Below are 19,933 nucleotides of genomic sequence, written 5' to 3'. Positions count from 1 at the left end.
TCTTCCTTTCTTGTCAATTTTCTAAATTGCAAGGCCAGTGGTGACAAGGACAGAAGCTCTCCATGCTACATCTCTCCTTGAGCTATTTCATTCCTTCTTTTCTGATAATTGATAAATCTAGTATTTTATCTATTGCTTAGCCCTTTTTTTTTTTTTTTTTTGGTTGAGATCTATTGCTTAGATAACCTTTTATTTTATATGGCATGTTTGATGCTCCTAACCTGTTAATCTTCCATAAAATTATGCAAACAAGAGGCACAGATCAAAGGAATACATCAAGGACTGCAAGGGGCTTTGCAAATGGGTTACTTGGAGATAGAGATCTGGGTGGACACGATTGGAGGTGGTTTGTTGGCTTGATGGTACAGGTACAGTGTCACTGTGACACAAGACCTTTCTCTCACACTCTCTATGGTAACGAATTTTCCCAGAAAAAATTTTTCTCTTCTTCCTTTTTCTTTATGTCAGAGATAAGAGGGCAGCTACAGTTAATGTTCTAATATGCTTCCCAGCAGAACTAGGAAAATTATCTCCTCCAGTCCCTGCCTGGCTGAGTTTCCCAGTGCTTCTAATAAAGGGTGGTGGATCCCACTCGGGTTTGGGCAGAGGTGGGGTGGTCATTCCAACCCCCCATTGTTAGAGGAACCTTGAGGTGGTGGAAGTTACTTTTTATGGAAATTAAAAATCCACTTTTAATTCAAGATTTTTTTGTGAAGAGTCTTACATGCCCCATAAATCAAAGTTGGCCAAGTGGAGAATTTGCGATGATCTTTGTGTCTTTTGTGGGTAGAATCCTGAAACTATATGGCACATATTTCTTTCTTGTGAGTTCTTAAATTGAGGACTGAACTCTTGTTGGGGAGCCAATTCTTGGACTATGCTCTAATTTGTTTCTGAATAACTCAATGCCTGCTTTGGACTTGCGTTGGTTTTCTCAGTGTATTTGCTATATATCTATATTCCATTTGGTCCCACACCAAGTCTTACATAAAGTTTGCAAACCTAATCTTCATGGTATTCTCCTCAAATGTCTTGAAGTGGATCAAGGATCTGAATTTGTTCCCAAATCCTTTAACATCAGATATGTGAGACTGCAACCTTCTGCTCCAGTGTCATTACTAACATCCTTGTTACTCTTGCTTCAAATTCATCCATTATTTGCTATGCCATTAATTCTGATTACAAGTCCAAAGAAGTTGGATGGGTTTCTTTCATTTTATCTCCAAGAATTTTTTCTCTGCATCTTTTGGTCATAGGTAGGTTGTGAAATTGAAGCAAAAGCCTGGGTTCTCCTTCAAGGGTTGGAAGCATGTACGAAGCTCAGATTCGACTCATAGAAGTTTGGACAGGATCTAAAGGGCTGGTATCCTTAGTGCCAAAAAAGAATAGGGTAGTCTGGCCATGGGAGGCTTTTGATGAACTTTTATGAATTCAGTTGAGCTGTAATAACTTTCACTCTTTCAAGCTTGTATGTTGTAACAATGAACTGTTGAGGATTGCTTGCTGCTTAGCACACAGTGCTAGGGTGGAGAAATGGGACATTGGGGTAGTTAAGGATGTTCTTAATTTTGTACTCTCTCTCTCTTTGAAGTTTATTGATTCACTGGTTTCATTAAAAAAAAAACCTTCCAGAATAAAATTTCCCTATGCTCCTTCCATAAGTTGTTATTCTTCATTTTCTCTCTTCTAGGACAGTATTATCCTCCCCATACCCCCCAAACAGCCCCCCTCCCCCCCTCCCCCCCAAAGAAAAAATATCATATAAAATGGGAGATGGTTTTTTTTTTTTTTTTTTTTTCTCTTCCCCGTTCTCTTTTTTTTTCCTCCCACAGGAGAAATTATGGATACATCACAGATCTCTCACCAATAGATGGATCAAAATATTAAGGAATTCAAAACTTTGACAGAAAGAGCAAACCCAAGCTCATCAGTCATTAACCTTCAAAGTTCATCACTAGCACCACCCAGGACCACAGAATATCAGTTCGCGGACATTGTTAACTGGCTGGGCATGTGTCCTCCAAACTGCAAGAAAGGAAAAGTTAGCAGAGCAACTTTAATTTCCAAGATGGAGCTGTCCTAGGAACAAATTAACAACCTCTTCCCTAAGCACTCAATGATGTCCGTGGTGAGAGTTCCTCTTTTCTTATTCTCAAAGGCAACTGATGCCGCTTTCCTTAACAATGCTGATGCAGCAATGCACCCCAGAACCATTGGATTTGGTGTACTTCAAAGAAACAAAACCAGAGAACCACCAGAGTCAGGTACATAAAAGAATAGTAGTAAACCATGTGAGTTCAAGCACTTAGCGCTTCTAGCTTTAGGTACAGATGTGATAAATAACCTGCCACTTGAATCTCCTTCTGCAGATGGCCTCTGTTGACGTGCCCAAGAAGAAAATACTGCAACACTGACAACAGAAGGGTTAAATTTTAAGAGAATGCTATCAGTTTGGACATAAGCATTTTGCAACTCTCAAGAGCACCATTTCTGAAACACCAATGCAGCCATTTCAGATGACAAATTTCAAAAAGTCTTGAGTCCTTGATGTAGATCGATGGGGAAGAACCAGCAATACATGCAACAAATATATCAAAAAAAAAAAAATAGAACCATGGACTGTACAAGATTTTGCCCCGGAGGGTTGGGGGGGGGGGGGCTGCTCCATGATAATTGCAGTTCAAGGATTCGGAATCGGGTATTGAATCAGCCTCAGTCGATTCTGATTTCAATCCAGCCAGAATCGGCCTGAACCCTAGAATACAGTATGAATTGGCTGAAATCGTTTTTGGTCTTGGCCGACTCCTTGAACCGTGGCGATAATCGTAATGGATAAGATTTCATAACCTATTAGAAGTTTACAATATTGCCTTAAAACAAACCACATCGTAATATGGAGTGAAATGCCTCAAAATAATTTTTAATCAACAGTTATTATAGAAAATTAGCTGTTATCCTAAGGATTGAAGTGGTTCCTTTTTTTTCCATCTTATTTCACTTTTTTCCCCCAATGATGGTAAATCCTGTCATTTCACATAAAATCTGCATTAAATAAGTTTCAACCTTTTGAAAACACTTTTTTACCCCTATAATAAATAATTTGTGGGAATAAGACAAGGGATGAGTAAAGAAGGTTACAACTTTTTAGTTCACCACTTTGGTTACAACAAGTTGTTCCGTATATATCCAAAAAATTTCATCTATTTAAAAATAAGAATAAAGGTCAAAACAGTTAATAATTTGTAATTTATTGATTCACATCCTTGGTTAACAAGAAAAGACATCCTGAAGTGCAAGAAGAATGTAAATCAGAGAAAGAACTTGCAAAGGAATACAAGCTAGATATTGGTTAAAAGCATTCTCTATGATAGCAAACCTTCCAGAAAGGATATCACCCTGGCCACCACACCGCCGAGGGGATCCAAATGTGCTCACCATAGTCACTGTATAAACCATTGAAAGTCAGAGCTTCAGAGCCTCTAAACATGATCATATTTTATAAAACACAGAAAAGTTAAACATTGAGTAATATGTGTCCAGAAAGAAGCATGGATTAAAATCACATAAACTAAGTGGAATTCCAGTCTAAGGTAATGGAACTTAAATTTAACTCATTTACACCAGATTTCCCTATAGAAAAAAACCTTCTTTATGCTTAGTAAACAAATTCTGCTTGTGCACAGGAATGACAGAATGTGATATAGCACTCAAAACATCCTATCCCACATAGAACATCTTCCTGAATTGACATATCAACCAATTATCGAAAATGACTAACTACAACAGACTCATAAATTTTCTTGATCCATTACCTCAAATAGATAATTGAACCATCCAATCTCTGGACCTTTTTTTGTTTTTTGTGAAGCCAATTTGAAATTCTTCTAGATTGCTTCCCATATCTCTGGGGTACCCAAGATCTGGTGATAGATTAGATGACTAGATGCTTTGAGTGGTTATCCAATCAGAGCAATTGACAATAGTTAGATTTATGAGGATGCTTTGAATATTGGTTCCCTCAGTGTTTTCCATGACTACCCCAATACCCTTTTATGCGATCAACTTAATCTATTTTATTATTAATTTCTAGATATCAATCAAATATACAGAAATTCCTTAGTAAACTACTAGAATATTGAAAGCAAATGTAGAGAATGTTGAACATCATCTTCAGAAAACTGAATGCCCCTTATTTTTTTACCGGCCTCACCATCGCTGATGAGATCAGACTTTCCTTTCCGTAGAATGGTTGTGCCGCCAATCCTGACAAGCAGAGCAATTGTGGTTTAAGAAGGCTAAGGGAGCACAAATAACAAAATGGAATACCATTCACATTCATCACACAATATCAAAATGATGTATAGCATTTGTAAACACTCAGCAAAGAATGGATAGAGTAAGGCTACCAGCTTAACTGGGGACCAAAATAAATTGAATTGATGTAGGATCACAAAAGCAAAGTGTTGGGAGGAAATTAGTGTTGTGGTAAAAAGCTTGAGCTGCTAGCATAAAGACTGGAGGCCATTTTTTCATACAATAAAATTCCAATAATTAGGATTCCCATCCTAACTCTATTGGGACTTCACCGGGTTACAGCCCTACTGTTTTGGGAAAACTGTACGGAGGTTAAAGGAATTGGTTTTAGATGGGAGATACTTTAAAGTTTTAATGCTGGATAAATAATGGACTCGAGGGTTTCTGCTTCTGGTTCAAATTCCAGTAAGTGAAAGTTTGGGTCTTAAATGGCGACAGAGGTTTTACATAGGAATCAGCTACAGATTGAAGAGGAATAGTCTACAAATGGGTTTCAAGCTAGGTGGTTGGGGAAAAAAAGATTGATTTATTATATGGACATGCAAGCTTTTCTAAAGTATGTAGGCTAGCAGCTATAGATGATGATATGAGGTTAGTCTTTTAGACGTTTAGTGACTTTGTTGTTGGAGTTGGAAAAAAAATGAGAAGGTTGATTTTTATCACAGAATTGAATTTATAAGGCTGAAACTGCAAAAGAAGCAGAAATAGTAGATAATAAAGATAAGAGAGAAAGAGAGGGACAAATCTAGAGAGTCAACCCTAGGTTTCCTAAACACCACACCTTAAAATGGAGAGACCCCATGCTATAAATAATTCTAATAATTCTATATGAACTTATGCCAGTCTCTCCAAGTACAGAAGACATACGCAGAGCATGTACCAAGGTATTTAAGCATCAGCTGTCATGCATATGTAAATCAGGAGCCGATATCCACCACATGATGATTCATACCAGGGAAATCAACAATACTAAAAAACAACTCATTCAGAAGCCAAACCATCTCAACAGATCTGTTGAGATGTGCTCAAGGGGGGGGGGGGGGGAGGGAAAGAAGATAAGTATCAGGTGATAGATCTAATTTTCTGGGATGGCTGATATATAGGTAACAAACAAAGTCAGTTTATGAGCAGGTTAATGATCTAAATACCAACATAAACATACAAATTGTTACCTTCTCGTCAAAGATAGTAGTTCCTCAGTTGCATCTTCACCACTAACTTCAGAATTTAGAACTTTCTGAACAAGGCGTTTATACTCATTCACATTTGGAGTTAGGACAGCTAAGTGGTACCCACTAACAAGATCAAGATTGTTAGTGACAAGGAAGAGTCCATCCTGTGAAGAACACACATCATCAAGAAAAGTAAAGAAACCTAGAAATAGATTAGGTATTGATTAAAAGAGAACAACAAACGGTTTCTCTGACATTTTTTTTAATCTTTCTTTTAAATGCTCCAATGTAAACACGTGAATAACATACCCCATCAACGACAATTGGGATTTCTGATTGCCGCGCAAGCTTCATTATCTCACTAACACAGTCCTGTAGAAGTAGTATGGAAATATTTAGACGTAATATATGGATAGTAGAAGTAAATATCCAAACAGGAATACAGCAATAAACAAAGACCAGAATATTCTGTTAAACTAAGACTTCAGAAACAAAAGAAAAGGAAGAGCACGAGGAGAACGAAGAACAAGAACTGGAAACATGAGAAAGCTTAATTATTTTTCGGACTCTAGTATAGCAAATGGATAGCGGCTCCTAGTTTTCCCTCAGAAGGAAACACACCTGGCACCACATAATTAGGCCCATTCCCAGTTCCAGAAACTAAATCTAGTTAAAAAACCAATATAACAAGAAGCAACAAAAGCACACACCAGAAGAAAAGGGTCTCTTCCCAGGCCTGGACCCACAACAAGGCAATCAAATCTCTCCATCCACTTGGAAACCTCAGCGAGAACCTTAGCAGAGATAGATCTTTTCTCATCCTCCCTGAATATATTGTTTTATGAAAATCAGAACCTGAATAGAAAATCCAAATCTGAATAATCAAAGGAATAGTGGATTTCAAGTGGCAATTCACTTTATACTGTAAGATTCTTCCAAAACAGGGTGCACAATTATCTCCGGGCTATAGCTTTTTATAACTGTGGCAGCTTCTTTTGTACAGAAAACATGGGACAAATCTGCACCCTACATGACACATAATAGTTGCACGTGAATAATATAGAATATATTACATGCAAAACAATAGCGAGTTAGCGACATCCAGTCTAAATAATGAAAATGAGGGAAAAGCAAAAGAAGTAAAGCACTGACAATTTTTAATGCGGATATAGCAGCAAAATAGGGAGCTCCTGTGTATTCACGGCAACCACCAATGATAGCTATCTTCCCTGATGAACAACTTTTTAGTGATTAATGATCCAGGAAAAGTAAATTATATACCTTAATTCATTAACATAACAGGGACATAGTTCGGTTAGTAATAGGAGTAAGGCTATTAGAATTGAGTACCAACAGCAACCAAGACTAGGTCTTTGATTCAAATTTTTAAGGCACAAGAGTGAGAAAATCAGACTGAAGTGCCAAGAACAATAAACAAGCATCTTGTATGTTACAGCCTATGTAGCACTCTTTCATACAATTGTGATGAGGCACAGAATGGCCTCTATCAATGTTATCACAACTGACCTCCCAATCCACCGGGCATGGCAGGTTGAAACTGGCAGACTGATGACGTCAACACATACCTTAGTATGTCAAATATATTAATGCCTTAAACTTAAATAGTAGATAGCAATTAATATCTACTTATATCAATTTACTTTTTATTCCGTTAAATCTCTCAGATTGTTAATTCCTACAGCACGTCTTTCCTCTTAATCTCACTCTTTCCTTAAATGACAGAACAGAGGTGTCGCTGCATGAATTTCTTGTGTGCTGGCAAGCAAGTTCCCCAAAGCCCACATCTCTCCATTTAATAATTTCCTCCCAACCATTTTGCAAATCCCTTTCTGAACAACTTAGAGAGAGAGAGAGAGAGAGAGAGAGAGAGAGAGAGAGAGAGAGAGACCCTTATTCTGGCTTTAGCTATGTGCACTGTTTCAGTAAACCCACCTTTAGGTCGACACTACCAAGGTCATTTCAACAGTTCTATGTATTTTGCCACCCACATGAGTAGCCCCATTCCAGTGAACTAGTACTTGTTTGCGTCCTATCTTGAGCTAGTCCAAGCTAACTGTAATTTAACATTTTATAGCCCATCTACAGATATTAGGAATTTAGGAGGTAGCCTTCTAATTTTTTTTTTTTTGGGTGGGAGGGGGGGGGGGGGGGGAGGGCACTGGAATAAACTGAGATAAGAAACATGAGTGAGTATGACACTTGAATACTTGGAACAACCACCACACGCAACCATGTATGGGTAGTCCACAAGTAGGAAGCACAAGCATTAATTCTTCTCAGCTTCATAGCACAGTGCAATTCACAGGAAATCGTTAATTTCCTTGGCCAATAAAGCCAGGATTCCACACCACAATATCCATGGAAATATACATAAAGATAAGAAAATTTATAGGAGACACATCCGCTGCAATAACTTCGAATCTGCTCAAATAAGAGTACAAACTACCAATTAACAATCAAAATTTGGCTAAATAGAAGAAGAAGCTGACCTGCCTGGCCTTTGTGTCGACTTGGGTCAAGCTTTGGAGTAATTGTTCTTAATATAGTCTCGACATCAGCTTCTAAATGGGTTCCCGCCACAACCTTTGTCGCTTCCATTCTCTGTGCGTGGGTTTGATTGTTGTAATCTCCCAGGGACCTTATCAGGAATTGTTGTCTCTTAAGGATTGCCGAGGAAGCCAACGTACAATTTGGATGACAGCAGATAAGCAAAGGAAGGACTGGTGCCATGTTTAATTAGTGTATGAAAATGTGCAATCATAAGGGATACAATTAACAGAAAATAACCCAACTAAAATTCAGATCTTTTACATAATAAAAATTCCATTTTGAATTCACAACCACCAAATAATCACGATATTCAATTACAATTCGAATTCAGAGACCCTTTTGTTCTCTTTTTTTTCCCCCCTATTACTCTTGCAAGTTCAACTATACCTATCAGTTGGATGAACGAAAATCGCCGGTGAATCTATTGAATTCCGAAATAAACAGGACTGCCAAGTAGTCATTGAAGTTCCTTTGTTAAACAATAACTGAGATGAGGGAAGTCACTGAAAATTTAGAAAGGAGCAAAACCAGAAAGCATAAATTCATACCTAATGGCGGTAGCGGGAAGACAGTGGCTTCGTAGGCAGATGCCGTGAGGCGTGACAGTTCGACAAAGCAAATATGAATGAGCAAAGCTGTTCTAATAGATTATACTGATTCGACGCGCGCGCGCGCGCGGTCGTGGACCGACGCGTGCGCACAGAGATGTGAGGCGGGGTCCAGTCCCCAACCAGCAAACTTAGGCCGTTGATTGAATTTACGAAGTCCAAACCAGTAAAAAAATTGTTTTTTTTAAATATCTTGTTCGTCTCCACTCCACCACCACCAAAAACCTTGCGTACGAGTAACGCTGCAAGGAAGAAGAGGTGTGAAGGGAAGAACGCTTGAAGCGAAGGGAGCGAGGATGAAGCAATCGGGGAAGGAGAAGGAGAATTCCATGAAATCGGCTATTGTGGTTGCTGGAGCTCTAGCTTTCGGATGGATGACCATAGAGCTTGCTCTCAAGCCTTTCCTCAAGCAAGCTCGCGACGCCATGGACAAGTCCGACGCCACCCGCGATCCCGACGATGAAGAACCCAGCGGAGCTCCCAAGTCTTCTTTGTCCACCACCACCGACGATGTCTCGGACCGCGCTGGATTGAAATAGAAACATCTCTAATTTCGTCGCTCCAGCTCTTCGTATTCGGTTTTGGTTTTTAATATCTATTAGGTTTCACTGTTGATCAGATTGGGTCTTTCACGATAGGACTTCACTTCATATATGTTACGAGATTAATAGGGATTCCAAATTTCCATCTTTTCAGGTCTCAGATTAAGGGTTTCTAGATGAATTTTCCTTCTTGTTCTTTACTTTTTGGGAGTAATAACCCCCTCTAAACCCTACTTTAAGAGAGACTTTCAGCTTTAACAGCTTATTTCATGCATTATCTGTTTGTTTCTCCATCATTATCAAATAGCTCTAACAGAAGTACAGGAATCCCGCGAAGCAACTAGGAACTTATATGGTTAGGGACTTGGCTTCAACATAACTGTAGCCATGAGTTTTCTCGACTCCTTAATGCTTCAATAACTCTCCAGCGATCTCTACTGCCCACCATCTTCCTGGTTCCTGCCTCGAATACCTATGATCAATCTAGGTTGCATCCTCTGCGACCTCTGTTCTGGCATAGATGATCATCAGCGAAGGCCCGATAACAACATCTGCACCAATGCGGATCTTCTTCTTAATGTAAGCATGAGTTCCTTCACATTTGATTCAATCCTCCATGATGGGCACAAGAAACTTATACACTCAAAAGGGGGATTTTAATCCTCTCCAATTTCCTAAAGTGTGCAATACGGTGGGTGGAGATGTCAACACGCGGTAGTTGGAACATTCAATCGGCCGAACTCATTGATTTCTGTATTTTTTTTTTCTTTTCTTGAGCTCGGCACCATGGACGTGGACGTCCAAGGTTCCGAGCTGCCATATATCAACATCTCCACCTTGAAATGCCCGCACAACATAGTTTTAGGGAATTTGAGAGAATTATTTTCCCACAGAAGGATCAATAAGATTGAAATTTAATCCGGCAGACCAGCAGTACAGCCAGACAAAAGTTGAGAGTGGTCATTCTTTCCAAACACCAAAAAGTTGCAGAGTAGGAGCATGGTTATTGAAGATGAATTGCTCCCAAATTGGACTTAGGGGGACGATCCTTTGACTCCAAAAAGACGAATGTAGATGATCTCTCGACTCAATTTGACCTCCAATGCATTTTAGATAATGCACAACAAAAAATCACCAACATCAACGATGTATTGGACGATGCTTATCTGACATCGGTAAAATCACATTGAATGTCAGATAGAATTTAAAACATGTTAGTAAAAATTTCTGACAAAACCTCAATTTAGAACATATATGATGGTTAACATTTTTTTTTGTTAAGAATGATGGTTAACATTTAATCAACATAAAATTACGTCAAGAAAATGGCATCCAATATTGGAAAATCTTTGCCTGGCGTCGGAAAGATAAAAATTAATCTGGATACAAGTCCGCTCACCAACAAAAAGGAATTATACACAGAAAGGTCTTGCCTTGCCATGACCTGGCTCGACCTGGCTTAGTATGCGTGTGTGAAAATAAATCTCAAACCTCTTGAGACGAGGGAGCACAATGAGCATTTCTTTATTGGAATCCTACCTTTGTAATTCTCATTATATTATGGAAAAATTATACTGCGACCCCTGAGGTTTGTCCTAAATACAAAGTGATTCTCTGTGTTTCTAAATTATACTGCACCCTTTCTGATTGGACGATATTAAATAATACAATGTAAAATGCCAATTGTACCCTCTTCTAATATTATTAACCAAAAGTTGTTAAATAATACAATGTAAAATGACAACTTTGCCCTCTTCAAATCCTCTTTCCTCTCTAACCCTTTCTTCTTCTTCTTGATTTTCTCTTTTTTTTTTTTTCTGGCTTCTTTTTCTCCTTGGTTGCCGTCGTTGCTTTCATTGCTGGCATTTCGGCCAACCCACAGTTTTAGGAGGATGAGGAATGCAGAATTCCGGGGAAGCAAAAACCTCTTCTCTTCTCCACGCTCTCCTTTACCCACTTCTCTCTATTCTCCTTCCTTCTCTTCTTGATGAAAACAACCACTTCCAACGCCGCTGCTTCTAATTTCTCTTCTCCGTACCATCCAACTGAGATTATCTCTCTCAACTGCGGCTCCTCTTCAACGATTCCAATCTTATCTCTTGATCTCACTTGGAGACCAGCGACACCGCCTCTAAGTTTGGTCCATCACTTACTTTCTTTAAAACCAAAAAGTTTCAAGAGTACTGATTTCAAGTTGCATGACCAAGATCTCCAATGGGTTCCTACATAATTGGTTCCTTCCATCTCTGGATGATGGCTTATGAATCTTTCAGTTTCTATGAGCAGTGGAAGATACCAAAGCATTCTCTAGTGCAGGAACCAATAGAATAATGGAAAGGTTCCATTTTTTTTCTTTTAAAAACCTGGAATTGGATTGCTACTGTCCATTTCAATCCCAATCAAATCGAAATGGGCATAGAATCAGCTTGATTCATATAAATTAGAAACGAGAAGAAGCAAATATTTTCCCAAATATTCACCAAAAAACAATATTTTTCCAAATCTGTAATTTTTTAGGAGTATTTTTTGTAAATGTTGTTACAAGATATAAGTTTCAGTGATATTCTGCTATTTTACTCACTAAAAAGAAGGGGGGAAATGACCAAAAATGAAGATCCAAGCATTCATGGGTGATTCAAAGAGGATTGGCGGAGTGGATTAGGATCGAAGTTTTAAACTATGCTCCAAAACCTGCAACCATTTCTGGATCAGAAGATAAAGGGTAAGAATATGACAGTAGGTTGGAATCGTTGAAGAGGAGCCGCAGCTGAGAGAGATAATCTCAGTTGAATGGTATAGAGAAGAGAAATTAGAAGAAGCGGCGTTGGAAGTGGTTGTCTTCATCAAGAAGAGAAGGAAGGACAACAGAGAGAAGTGGGTAAAGGAGAGCATGGAGAAGAGAAGAGATTTTTGCTTCCCCGGAATTCTGCATTCCTCATCCTCTGAACTTATCTGCCACCCATCACTCTTGGGTTCAAGCCGCTCCACTCTCTGTACTTGGAAGAAGCCGGAGCTGTGGGTTGGCCGGAATGGCAGTGATGAAAGCAACGAAGGCAACCAAGGAGAAGAAGAAGCCAGGAAAAAAAAAAAAAAAAAAAGAAAATCAAGAAGAAGAAGAAAGGGTTGGAGAGGAAAGAGGATTTGAAGAGGGCAAAGTTGTCATTTTACATTGTATTATTTAACAGTTTTTGGTTAATAATATTAGAAGAGTGTAAAATTGGCATTTTACATTGTATTATTTAACATCGTCCAATCAGAGAGGGTTCGGCTGTATAATTTAAAAATACAAGAGGTCATTCTGTATTTAGGACAAACCTCAGGGGGGTCATAATGTAATTTACCCTTATATTATATATATTATATGAATCTCATTGTTTTCTCTTTTATAACTAATGTGGGGTTAAGCATTTTCCACTATTTTGCTACTACTAAGTAACATTGGGAAAATCATGAGTTAATAACCTTATGGAAGACAAAAACTAAGAATACCAAAAAGAGATATTTTGAAAGTTATTTTCCCCTTTTGTAAATTGTGAGGGAGTAAGCTTGTCAGCATTTGAGGGCCCATAGGCCACTACGTGGGGCATCCAAGTGGTGGCCCGGGGTGGGGAGGGTGGAACCCTAGAAGGGAGCAATTGCAACCCATAATGCAAATGCAGAGGAAATGACTCCTTCACCCAAAAAACAAAAAAAAAAAAATCAAAATTGAGACCAAGGCCCAGACCTGCTATGACAAGTTATGCGTTAACCAACTGAGCATGTCGCTTCTGCAGTCCCAAAAGTTGGTTAATCTTTTGGGATTGGCCTGTGGTTCGTGTGATTATCAAAAAAATTGAGCATGCCATGTCTGCTTATGCACTTGAGTTCACATAAAAAACTGAACCTCCCGTCAGTGAATGCGGTTGTGTTCAGGCCCAGCCCAACTCTTGAACCAAAAGCCAAGAGGCCCTCAAGGAGGAGGACCAAAAAGACGATCCTAAATTTGGCCCATTCAAATTATCCAATTCATCAAATCATATTGATTTTGTAACCCATCCGGCCTAATATGGGTGGATTAATGAGTATTCAGATCACCTACGGTGCCTTGCCCAGAGCGGCCTGAGCGGCGTACAAACAGGGAGCCCTACAATGACCGCCTTACCCCCGCTAGGGCAAGGTGCTCGGGCAGGGGCAAGGAGGTCATTGCAGGGTGACCTGTATGTGCACCGCTCAGGCCGCTCTGCCCGTGGCGCCGTAGAAGATCAGGGTCCGATTAATGAACATTCCGCGATCCAAAATCTGGCCGTCCAATTTTGTAACCCATCCGGCCTAATAAAACAATAGTTACATCCGAATTTAACTAAATCCAAAAAGGCCAGGAGAGGCCCAGCCCATGTTGCACCCTACTCAATTTCATCCATCAACTTCCAAATAGATCTTTTGTCTAGATCATCATTTCCACTTTTATGAAATGGTGGACTTTGAGTCACTTGATCCCTCAGGTTTTAAAACTCGGTACCTGATGCCACGATCGGTTGTTATCAATTCTGAGTCAAAGCATTCGGGAATCGGCTAAAATTAGTTGGAAATCAGTTGGAATTGATTGGACTCGACATGACTCAGACCAACTCGGTTGGACTCAGTACACATAGAATCGTGTTTAATCGGAATTGGCTCTAATTCAGCGACTCTTTAGTTGAATGTAATGGCGATACACATAGGACTAAGCTTTCCTTCACCCGTGCAATTGAGTGGAGAAGGAGCAATCCCTTCCCCATTGGTGATATGACCTTATGATTGAATTCTTGTTTCATCTCCCACCTAATCAAAGGAGTCATATCTCTATGGTGAGGAGATTCCTCTTCACCCATAATTTGAGTCCATAAACAAATGTAACGAATTTATTCTAAAAAATCTTGGGAGTCTTTTTAGGCATCACTATGCCTAGTGAAGTTTAATGCTTCACTATTTGTTACTTGGCAACACATGGGTTAATCTATGAGATAAAGGAGTCAACATACATCTAAAATGGCCCAATTTAAGTCCAAATTAAGAAGAAAGGTTGCTCAAATTCTGATTCAAAGTTCTAGTAAAATTATCAAAAAATGCTATAAAATGAAGATGAATATAAAAAACAAAATGACATCTTTTCATATCTGGTTTTCCTCTATCCGTGGTGCCTAGAACTTGATCCTCTTCGAAAACCTCCTCACAATCTGAATCAGAACCATCAACACTGCTGTCTGCTAACGTCTCACCTTCATCGTTTATGTCATCTTCATCAATAGGGTCATGATTGACAGGGCTCTTCTCAATCATCTTCACCAATAGGTTCAGAAATAGCAGCAATCGGAGGATCCAGCCCAGCCACAACAAGGGGGGGAGGGGGAGAGGGCGCCTATGAAATGACCCAAACACCTCTCTCTTGGCTGGGCTAGATCCTCCAGCCACCGCCACAACTAGAGGAGAGCCGAGTTGCATCTTTTTTCTAATCTTAGCTATTTCCTCTACTCATTTTAAGCTGAAATTGTACCAATGAGATGCTTGTTTGATCCTAAATGATAAATAGTAAAACGTTATACTTCACTAGACATAAAGACGAGAAGAAAACCCAAAATATTGAACCACCTTAAAAATCTATGCATGAAAAAACCTCAAGGTAAACAACTTTTCTGGTTAAAGGACTTCATTTGTAGACTTGTATGTATAAAAGTACCTAGATATGCTCTACTAGTTCAAAATTGAAACCACCCATCTAAAGTGGAGGGATTAACCTCAGAACATCCAATGTGATAGCTAGTCACAAATATTAACAGTAAAATCCATCTAAAGTGGGTTACCAGTATCTTTCAAAAAATTAATAATAACCATTATAACAAGAGTGGGTAGACCATTATCTATAAACTTTGGAGTGTGAAGGTAGGTTGATTTGGATATACTTTTTATGCACTCCAATGTCAACACCCAAATAAAGATAAGATCTTGCATACTCTCCATTTCCAGGTACAGCTGCTTCCATAATTTTAACAACAGAAAGGCAAGAAGTCCCCATCAAATCCATAAAATACACATTCTGGGAATTCTACCTTTTAAATATATTTCAGGCAAAAATTTTCATGCACGGACGTGAAACTCTTCTTCCTTCTATTAATTTTTCTGGTTCTTTTCTTTTTCTTTCCTCTCTATTATTGCTCTTAATGCAACAAAAAAAAAAAAAAAAAAAACCTTCGCCCGATATTTGGCTGGTGTGTGTCAATATCGCAGGTCACTATTCAATGCTCCAAACTTAATTTTTTTTTGATGTGGGACCACGAGAACTATTTGGTTCGATACATATCTTTCTATCTGTTTTAGGTATTGATATTTATTCAGATTTTTGTTCTCTCAGTATCAGTTGACAAAGTGGTATCTGCCAATACCAGATGATACAAACTAATATCTGGCCATTCCATGTAGGGTTTACCACCTAATCTGATCTTTCACATCTCATGCCGCTATTTAAATACGTGTCTTATGTGATATGTTTGGTTCGATCTTGTGCCCAAACACAGGCGTACGCAAAAGTACCACCCTGCCCCCGTGAAATAAAAGTTCACATATATATTGATGTCCCTACATATGCTTTCATTGATCCCCGACCTGTGTTGATGTAGACGCTACACAACCAGATTGTCTTATCCATATATATCCCATTTTAAATCTTTATAGGTTTATGAGTTGGTAGGATGTCCAGCCCAATCCAGACAGTTGGATATATATACTATCTTCAATTCTCATCCATTTGGTTATCTGTAATTTTCAAGCCTCCCCTACAAATTCATGACCTTCTTATATGCGTTTGTTTAAGATAATTGAAGCTTTCCTTTTTCTAGTTGGAAAATTATAATAAATTTAGAAACTTGACTTATGAAAAATGGGGGATACCGGGCTGTGCCTACCACCAAATGATAGTGACATGCATATGAGATAAAGGATGTATATTTATTAGTGAAAGTGAAAATATGTCATGAAGGCTCCGTTTGTATCCATTGAAAACCAAACACTTGAAAATTTTTCAACCATCTAAAATTTTTTTCGCATCACAATTTTGGAATTGATATCTCATGGTTTTGAGAAAGTATTGATTGAATCGGATAACAGAAGTTTGATCTCTTATCTTCACTATAGCAAATTTTCAATCTATTCTGAGATTTATCGTGTACACCTGTTTGGCCAAATTCTGATATTTGGATTAGGGCCTTGTGTGTTCCACGTTTCTCATAAATAAATGCCTCTTTCTTGCCCAAAAAAAAATGATTATTGGTGTCACGTGGACACCCCTCTTCCATATAGTTTTTTTCCCCAAAATTTTCCAGGGTATGGTTTTTTGGTTCCCTTAGAAGGAAATTCCCTGTGTATGACAGTCCTCTGGCCTTTTTTATTAGCACATATGTGCATGCGTTTAAAATTAGTTAAAGCTACAACCTTTTATCTAAGGAAGCGAATGTGGTTATCAGGTCCACTATCTATTTTATATATTTCATTTTCCTTTGGTTGGTGTTCATCGCACATGAAATCATGAATGAATAATCGTCTTTCTAACCACTCCCACCCCTCCTCCCCAAAAAAAAAAAATAATAAAATACAAAGAACTAAATTTTTTGAAAATAATGGACACGCTAATAAGTGACGTAACGCGGTAACGCCCAAATTGGTGAAAGTGTGGCCGTGAGTCCTTGTCTCTGTGACTGAAATCTACGGCGAAAGAAGCAGGGCACATGACGCCACCGATCATGATTCATAAACCCACAAATTCCAGATACCTCTCCCTCCTTCACAGCCTATAAATTCCACTCACGCGGTTGATCGACATTGCTCGTGATTTTCTTTCTTTAGGTTCCACTGTAGACTCTCCTCTGCGTCTGTTCTTCACTTCCATTTCTTTGGCGATCTTTTAATTACTCGTCAGAGATTTTTCTCCGGTGGCTGGCAAATTTTGGTCGGTCGGATCAATACATGAGGTGAGCTCCTGGGTTCTTCTCTCACCCTCTCTATCACTGTGATTGTTTGAATTTGCTTTCATTTATTAGTTTTTCTCTGCTGCATACGTTTTGAACACCATATGGGTTTAATTGACTGTGAAACGAGGATTTTGTAATGATTTCCTGCTTTTAGAATCTAACCAATTTGCTAAAAGCCTTCTGAATCGCGTCAATTGCTTTCTTCCTCCCTCTATGGCTCTTGTCTCTGTTATTGTGCATTTTTTAATATGTTCATGGTAGCTCAAAAGAAGTAGTATTTACCCATATTGTGTATCTATTGATTCACTTTTATACAACACTTGCACCTTTATGTTTCGTTGGCCTCGGTGCTGGGCTAATTGAGGCCCGTTATTTCTCAATTACCAGTCTTCCCTACTTCTTTGAGGTGTGCGATCGAGTAATAAACCCAGTTCTGCAATTTCGGATTATCTTATACGCAATGTGATTAATTTTAAGTGAAAGGGAAGGGTTAGGCTCATTATTCCTTAGGAACAGAGATTGACACATTTTTTGGTTTGCAAGGTGACCCAGGACTGCACTGTTTAGACGCTTAGATTAAGCAGATTCCACTTATGTTCCTTCACAAAATTTGGGTTTAGGCTTCATTTCAGTTATAAATTTATCTGGGGCTTCCAACTTCAAGAGTTTGAACATAAATCTCAGTTTTTAATTCTTCTTATTGACAAAGCAACTAGTAAATACATTATCCTTCTTGTAGATGTCAGTCTTGTTTGTCCTGTCTTCAAATTTTTTGCTTGGTGAGGTCTTAGAACAGAGCCTTATAAATAGATGAATGATCTTTGAGTCTGTCATGTCTCTGTTTCTCTTCCCACTATTCTTGTTACTTCAGGACAATTCCTTATTTCCTTCTCATGGAGACAGACATGTTAAAATCACTGTAGTGAAGTTCCACTTCTTTGTGCATTCTAACTTAACCATTGAGGTTGCCTTATGGAATAATTGATTCATTTTGGTTTCCAAGAAAATTCAACTCATAAAGTCATGCTTCTAGATAATCTGATTTTGAACCATCACCCCCTTTTTTTTTTATTAAATCAAAAGATTCACCTCGAATCATCACGTACAAGGTAATAAAAAAAATCGAATGAAGTAATTCACCTTAAATCATCACTTGTATGTTAATAAAAATATAGAAATTATCTTAATTTTTCACAAAATGAACTTATTTCTAATTTTTTATCCAAATTCTCTGTTGAGCCCATTTTTGGTGATCTTAGCCCCTCAGATGCTATGCCAGACCAAACTGAAATGGTTTCAGTCCTGGTGGCACCCAAGTGCAGTGTGAGAAAATAGAAGCGAATGAAATTAGCCAGACTGAAGATTTCTTCATGTTCTTCAGCTTCAAGAACTATTGTTGAATGAACTCTCTGACCATTAATAGGCCTTAGGAAATTGTGTGCTCTAGTGCACGTTTAATCAGAAAATTATTGACGGATTAAAGCATCCTTTGTTCCCTGCAATAATTCCTTTTTATTGGTATACAGTAAAATAGGATTTTCTCCCCATCGAGATTTAAGGTACTGATCAAGATTTAGGTATTGGAGAGTGCTATGGTTTCTCTAGCAGCTTCTTTTACATGGTTCCTATTTACATGAGTTTCATGAGGAATTTTGCATTGAACATATTTACTGCTTAATCAAATTCATTCCTTGTGGAATTATTCAAATGGGAGATAGATTTTATCATGTTAGTTTCATTTGTTTGGCTAGCTTGGCAGTAAGTGGGTTAGCAAAAAATAACGAGTGTTGTAGTCCTTCATTAGTTATTGTTACCTAGAATGAAAACAAGTAGAACTTGGGTTAGATGTATTCAATTATTTTAATAAGAAGACATTTCCTTCAACTCTAATTTGAACCTTAACTGCTTAGGAGAATTAGGCAATTCTGATAAGCTACGATTAGTTCTTCTTGAGCATCAATATGTTGCCCTGGACTATTAAAAGTTTTTATTGTTACTTTGGATTAAGTAGAATTCACAAGCTTAAAGCATATCATAGTCACATAATGATTTATACACCACCTCCTTCCTTGGGCCAGTAAGAGGAGTGGCACATGTAAAGTCTTATTCCACTGGGAAAGACAAGGAGTAAGATAAGAATCTTCTTATATTCACGATTGAGTCGAAAAGCTTTATGATAATAGCTCAGATGCATTTGAAAGATTTCTCATGTAGGCTGTGTCAATAGGTTTCATCTTAGAACTGTCCCGATAGAGCCAAGTGGTCAGAGTTATCAGTAGACATGCACCATATTAAAAAATTTAATGAAATGGCTCTCTACTGGTATTAGCACCTAATAGTGGAACTATTTTGGTAACAAAGTGTCTCCCTGAAAGAGTTAGGGATTGTAGAAGGTACACTTTTTGTCAACTGGCAAGGTTCTCAATAAGACCACCATGAGGTTGTGCAAAGACAGAAAATGTGGTCAATTATCAAGTTATATTCAACCGTACATGACTCTGAAAATGGATATGTTTTTATTTCCTAAAAGAAATTTACTGCACAAAATTTCTTCTTAAATAGATAATTTCTCCATAAATTTATTCATTTATGAACTTACAGGGAATTTGTGATTGTCTGTTGGAAAAATTATGAAACAAAATTTGCTTAACATCAACAGAACAATACATGGCTAAATAGGAGAGAAGGAAGAAGCTAATATTTTCGTTAGCCTAGTATATCTAAGAAAATGTCTCACCAAAAGTAAG

General features: G+C 38.3%; 2 protein-coding genes and 1 long non-coding RNA gene across 3 annotated transcripts; 2 read left to right on the top strand and 1 right to left on the bottom strand.

The window, feature by feature from the left end:
- Positions 1-1,826: 1,826 nt before the first annotated feature.
- Positions 1,827-8,592, bottom strand: LOC122671300 (ATP-dependent (S)-NAD(P)H-hydrate dehydratase-like). The gene is made up of 12 exons (XM_043868433.1): positions 8,440-8,592; positions 7,997-8,227; positions 6,639-6,715; positions 6,403-6,512; positions 6,197-6,311; positions 5,796-5,858; positions 5,487-5,650; positions 4,202-4,263; positions 3,377-3,443; positions 2,345-2,410; positions 2,099-2,227; positions 1,827-2,025 (listed from the first exon to the last, which is right to left on the bottom strand). Exons 1-12 carry the CDS (start codon positions 8,516-8,518, stop codon positions 1,998-2,000), a joined length of 1,191 nt encoding a protein of 396 aa, XP_043724368.1. The 5' UTR covers positions 8,519-8,592; the 3' UTR covers positions 1,827-1,997.
- On the top strand, positions 4,582-19,030 carry LOC122671302. Its single transcript, XR_006334332.1, has 3 exons — positions 4,582-4,909; positions 12,221-12,226; positions 19,020-19,030. It is a non-coding gene; the product is annotated as an uncharacterized LOC122671302 (long non-coding RNA).
- On the top strand, positions 8,904-9,213 carry LOC122671301 (outer envelope membrane protein 7-like). Its single transcript, XM_043868434.1, has one exon. It carries the CDS (start codon positions 8,962-8,964, stop codon positions 9,202-9,204), a length of 243 nt encoding a protein of 80 aa, XP_043724369.1. The 5' UTR covers positions 8,904-8,961; the 3' UTR covers positions 9,205-9,213.
- Positions 19,031-19,933: the final 903 nt, after the last annotated feature.

Source organism: Telopea speciosissima, chromosome 8 (genome assembly GCF_018873765.1).
Source record: "Telopea speciosissima isolate NSW1024214 ecotype Mountain lineage chromosome 8, Tspe_v1, whole genome shotgun sequence".
Taxonomy (NCBI): domain Eukaryota; kingdom Viridiplantae; phylum Streptophyta; class Magnoliopsida; order Proteales; family Proteaceae; genus Telopea; species Telopea speciosissima.
Note: the sequence above shows the minus strand (reverse complement) of the source record. Positions and strands in the feature narration are given on the sequence as shown.

Excerpts from the sequence above, each read along its gene's own strand:
- LOC122671301 (XM_043868434.1), top strand. The coding sequence starts at position 8,962 with ATGAAGCAATCGGGGAAGGAGAAGGAGAATTCCATGAAATCGGCTATT.
- LOC122671300 (XM_043868433.1), bottom strand. The coding sequence starts at position 8,518 with ATGACTACTTGGCAGTCCTGTTTATTTCGGAATTCAATAGATTCACCG. Across the intron at positions 5,859-6,196 it reads GAAGAGACCCTTTTCTTCTG|GACTGTGTTAGTGAGATAAT; the intron begins GTGTGTGCTTTT and ends CTACTTCTACAG. Across the intron at positions 2,026-2,098 it reads ATTGAGTGCTTAGGGAAGAG|TTTGGAGGACACATGCCCAG; the intron begins GTTGTTAATTTG and ends CCTTTCTTGCAG.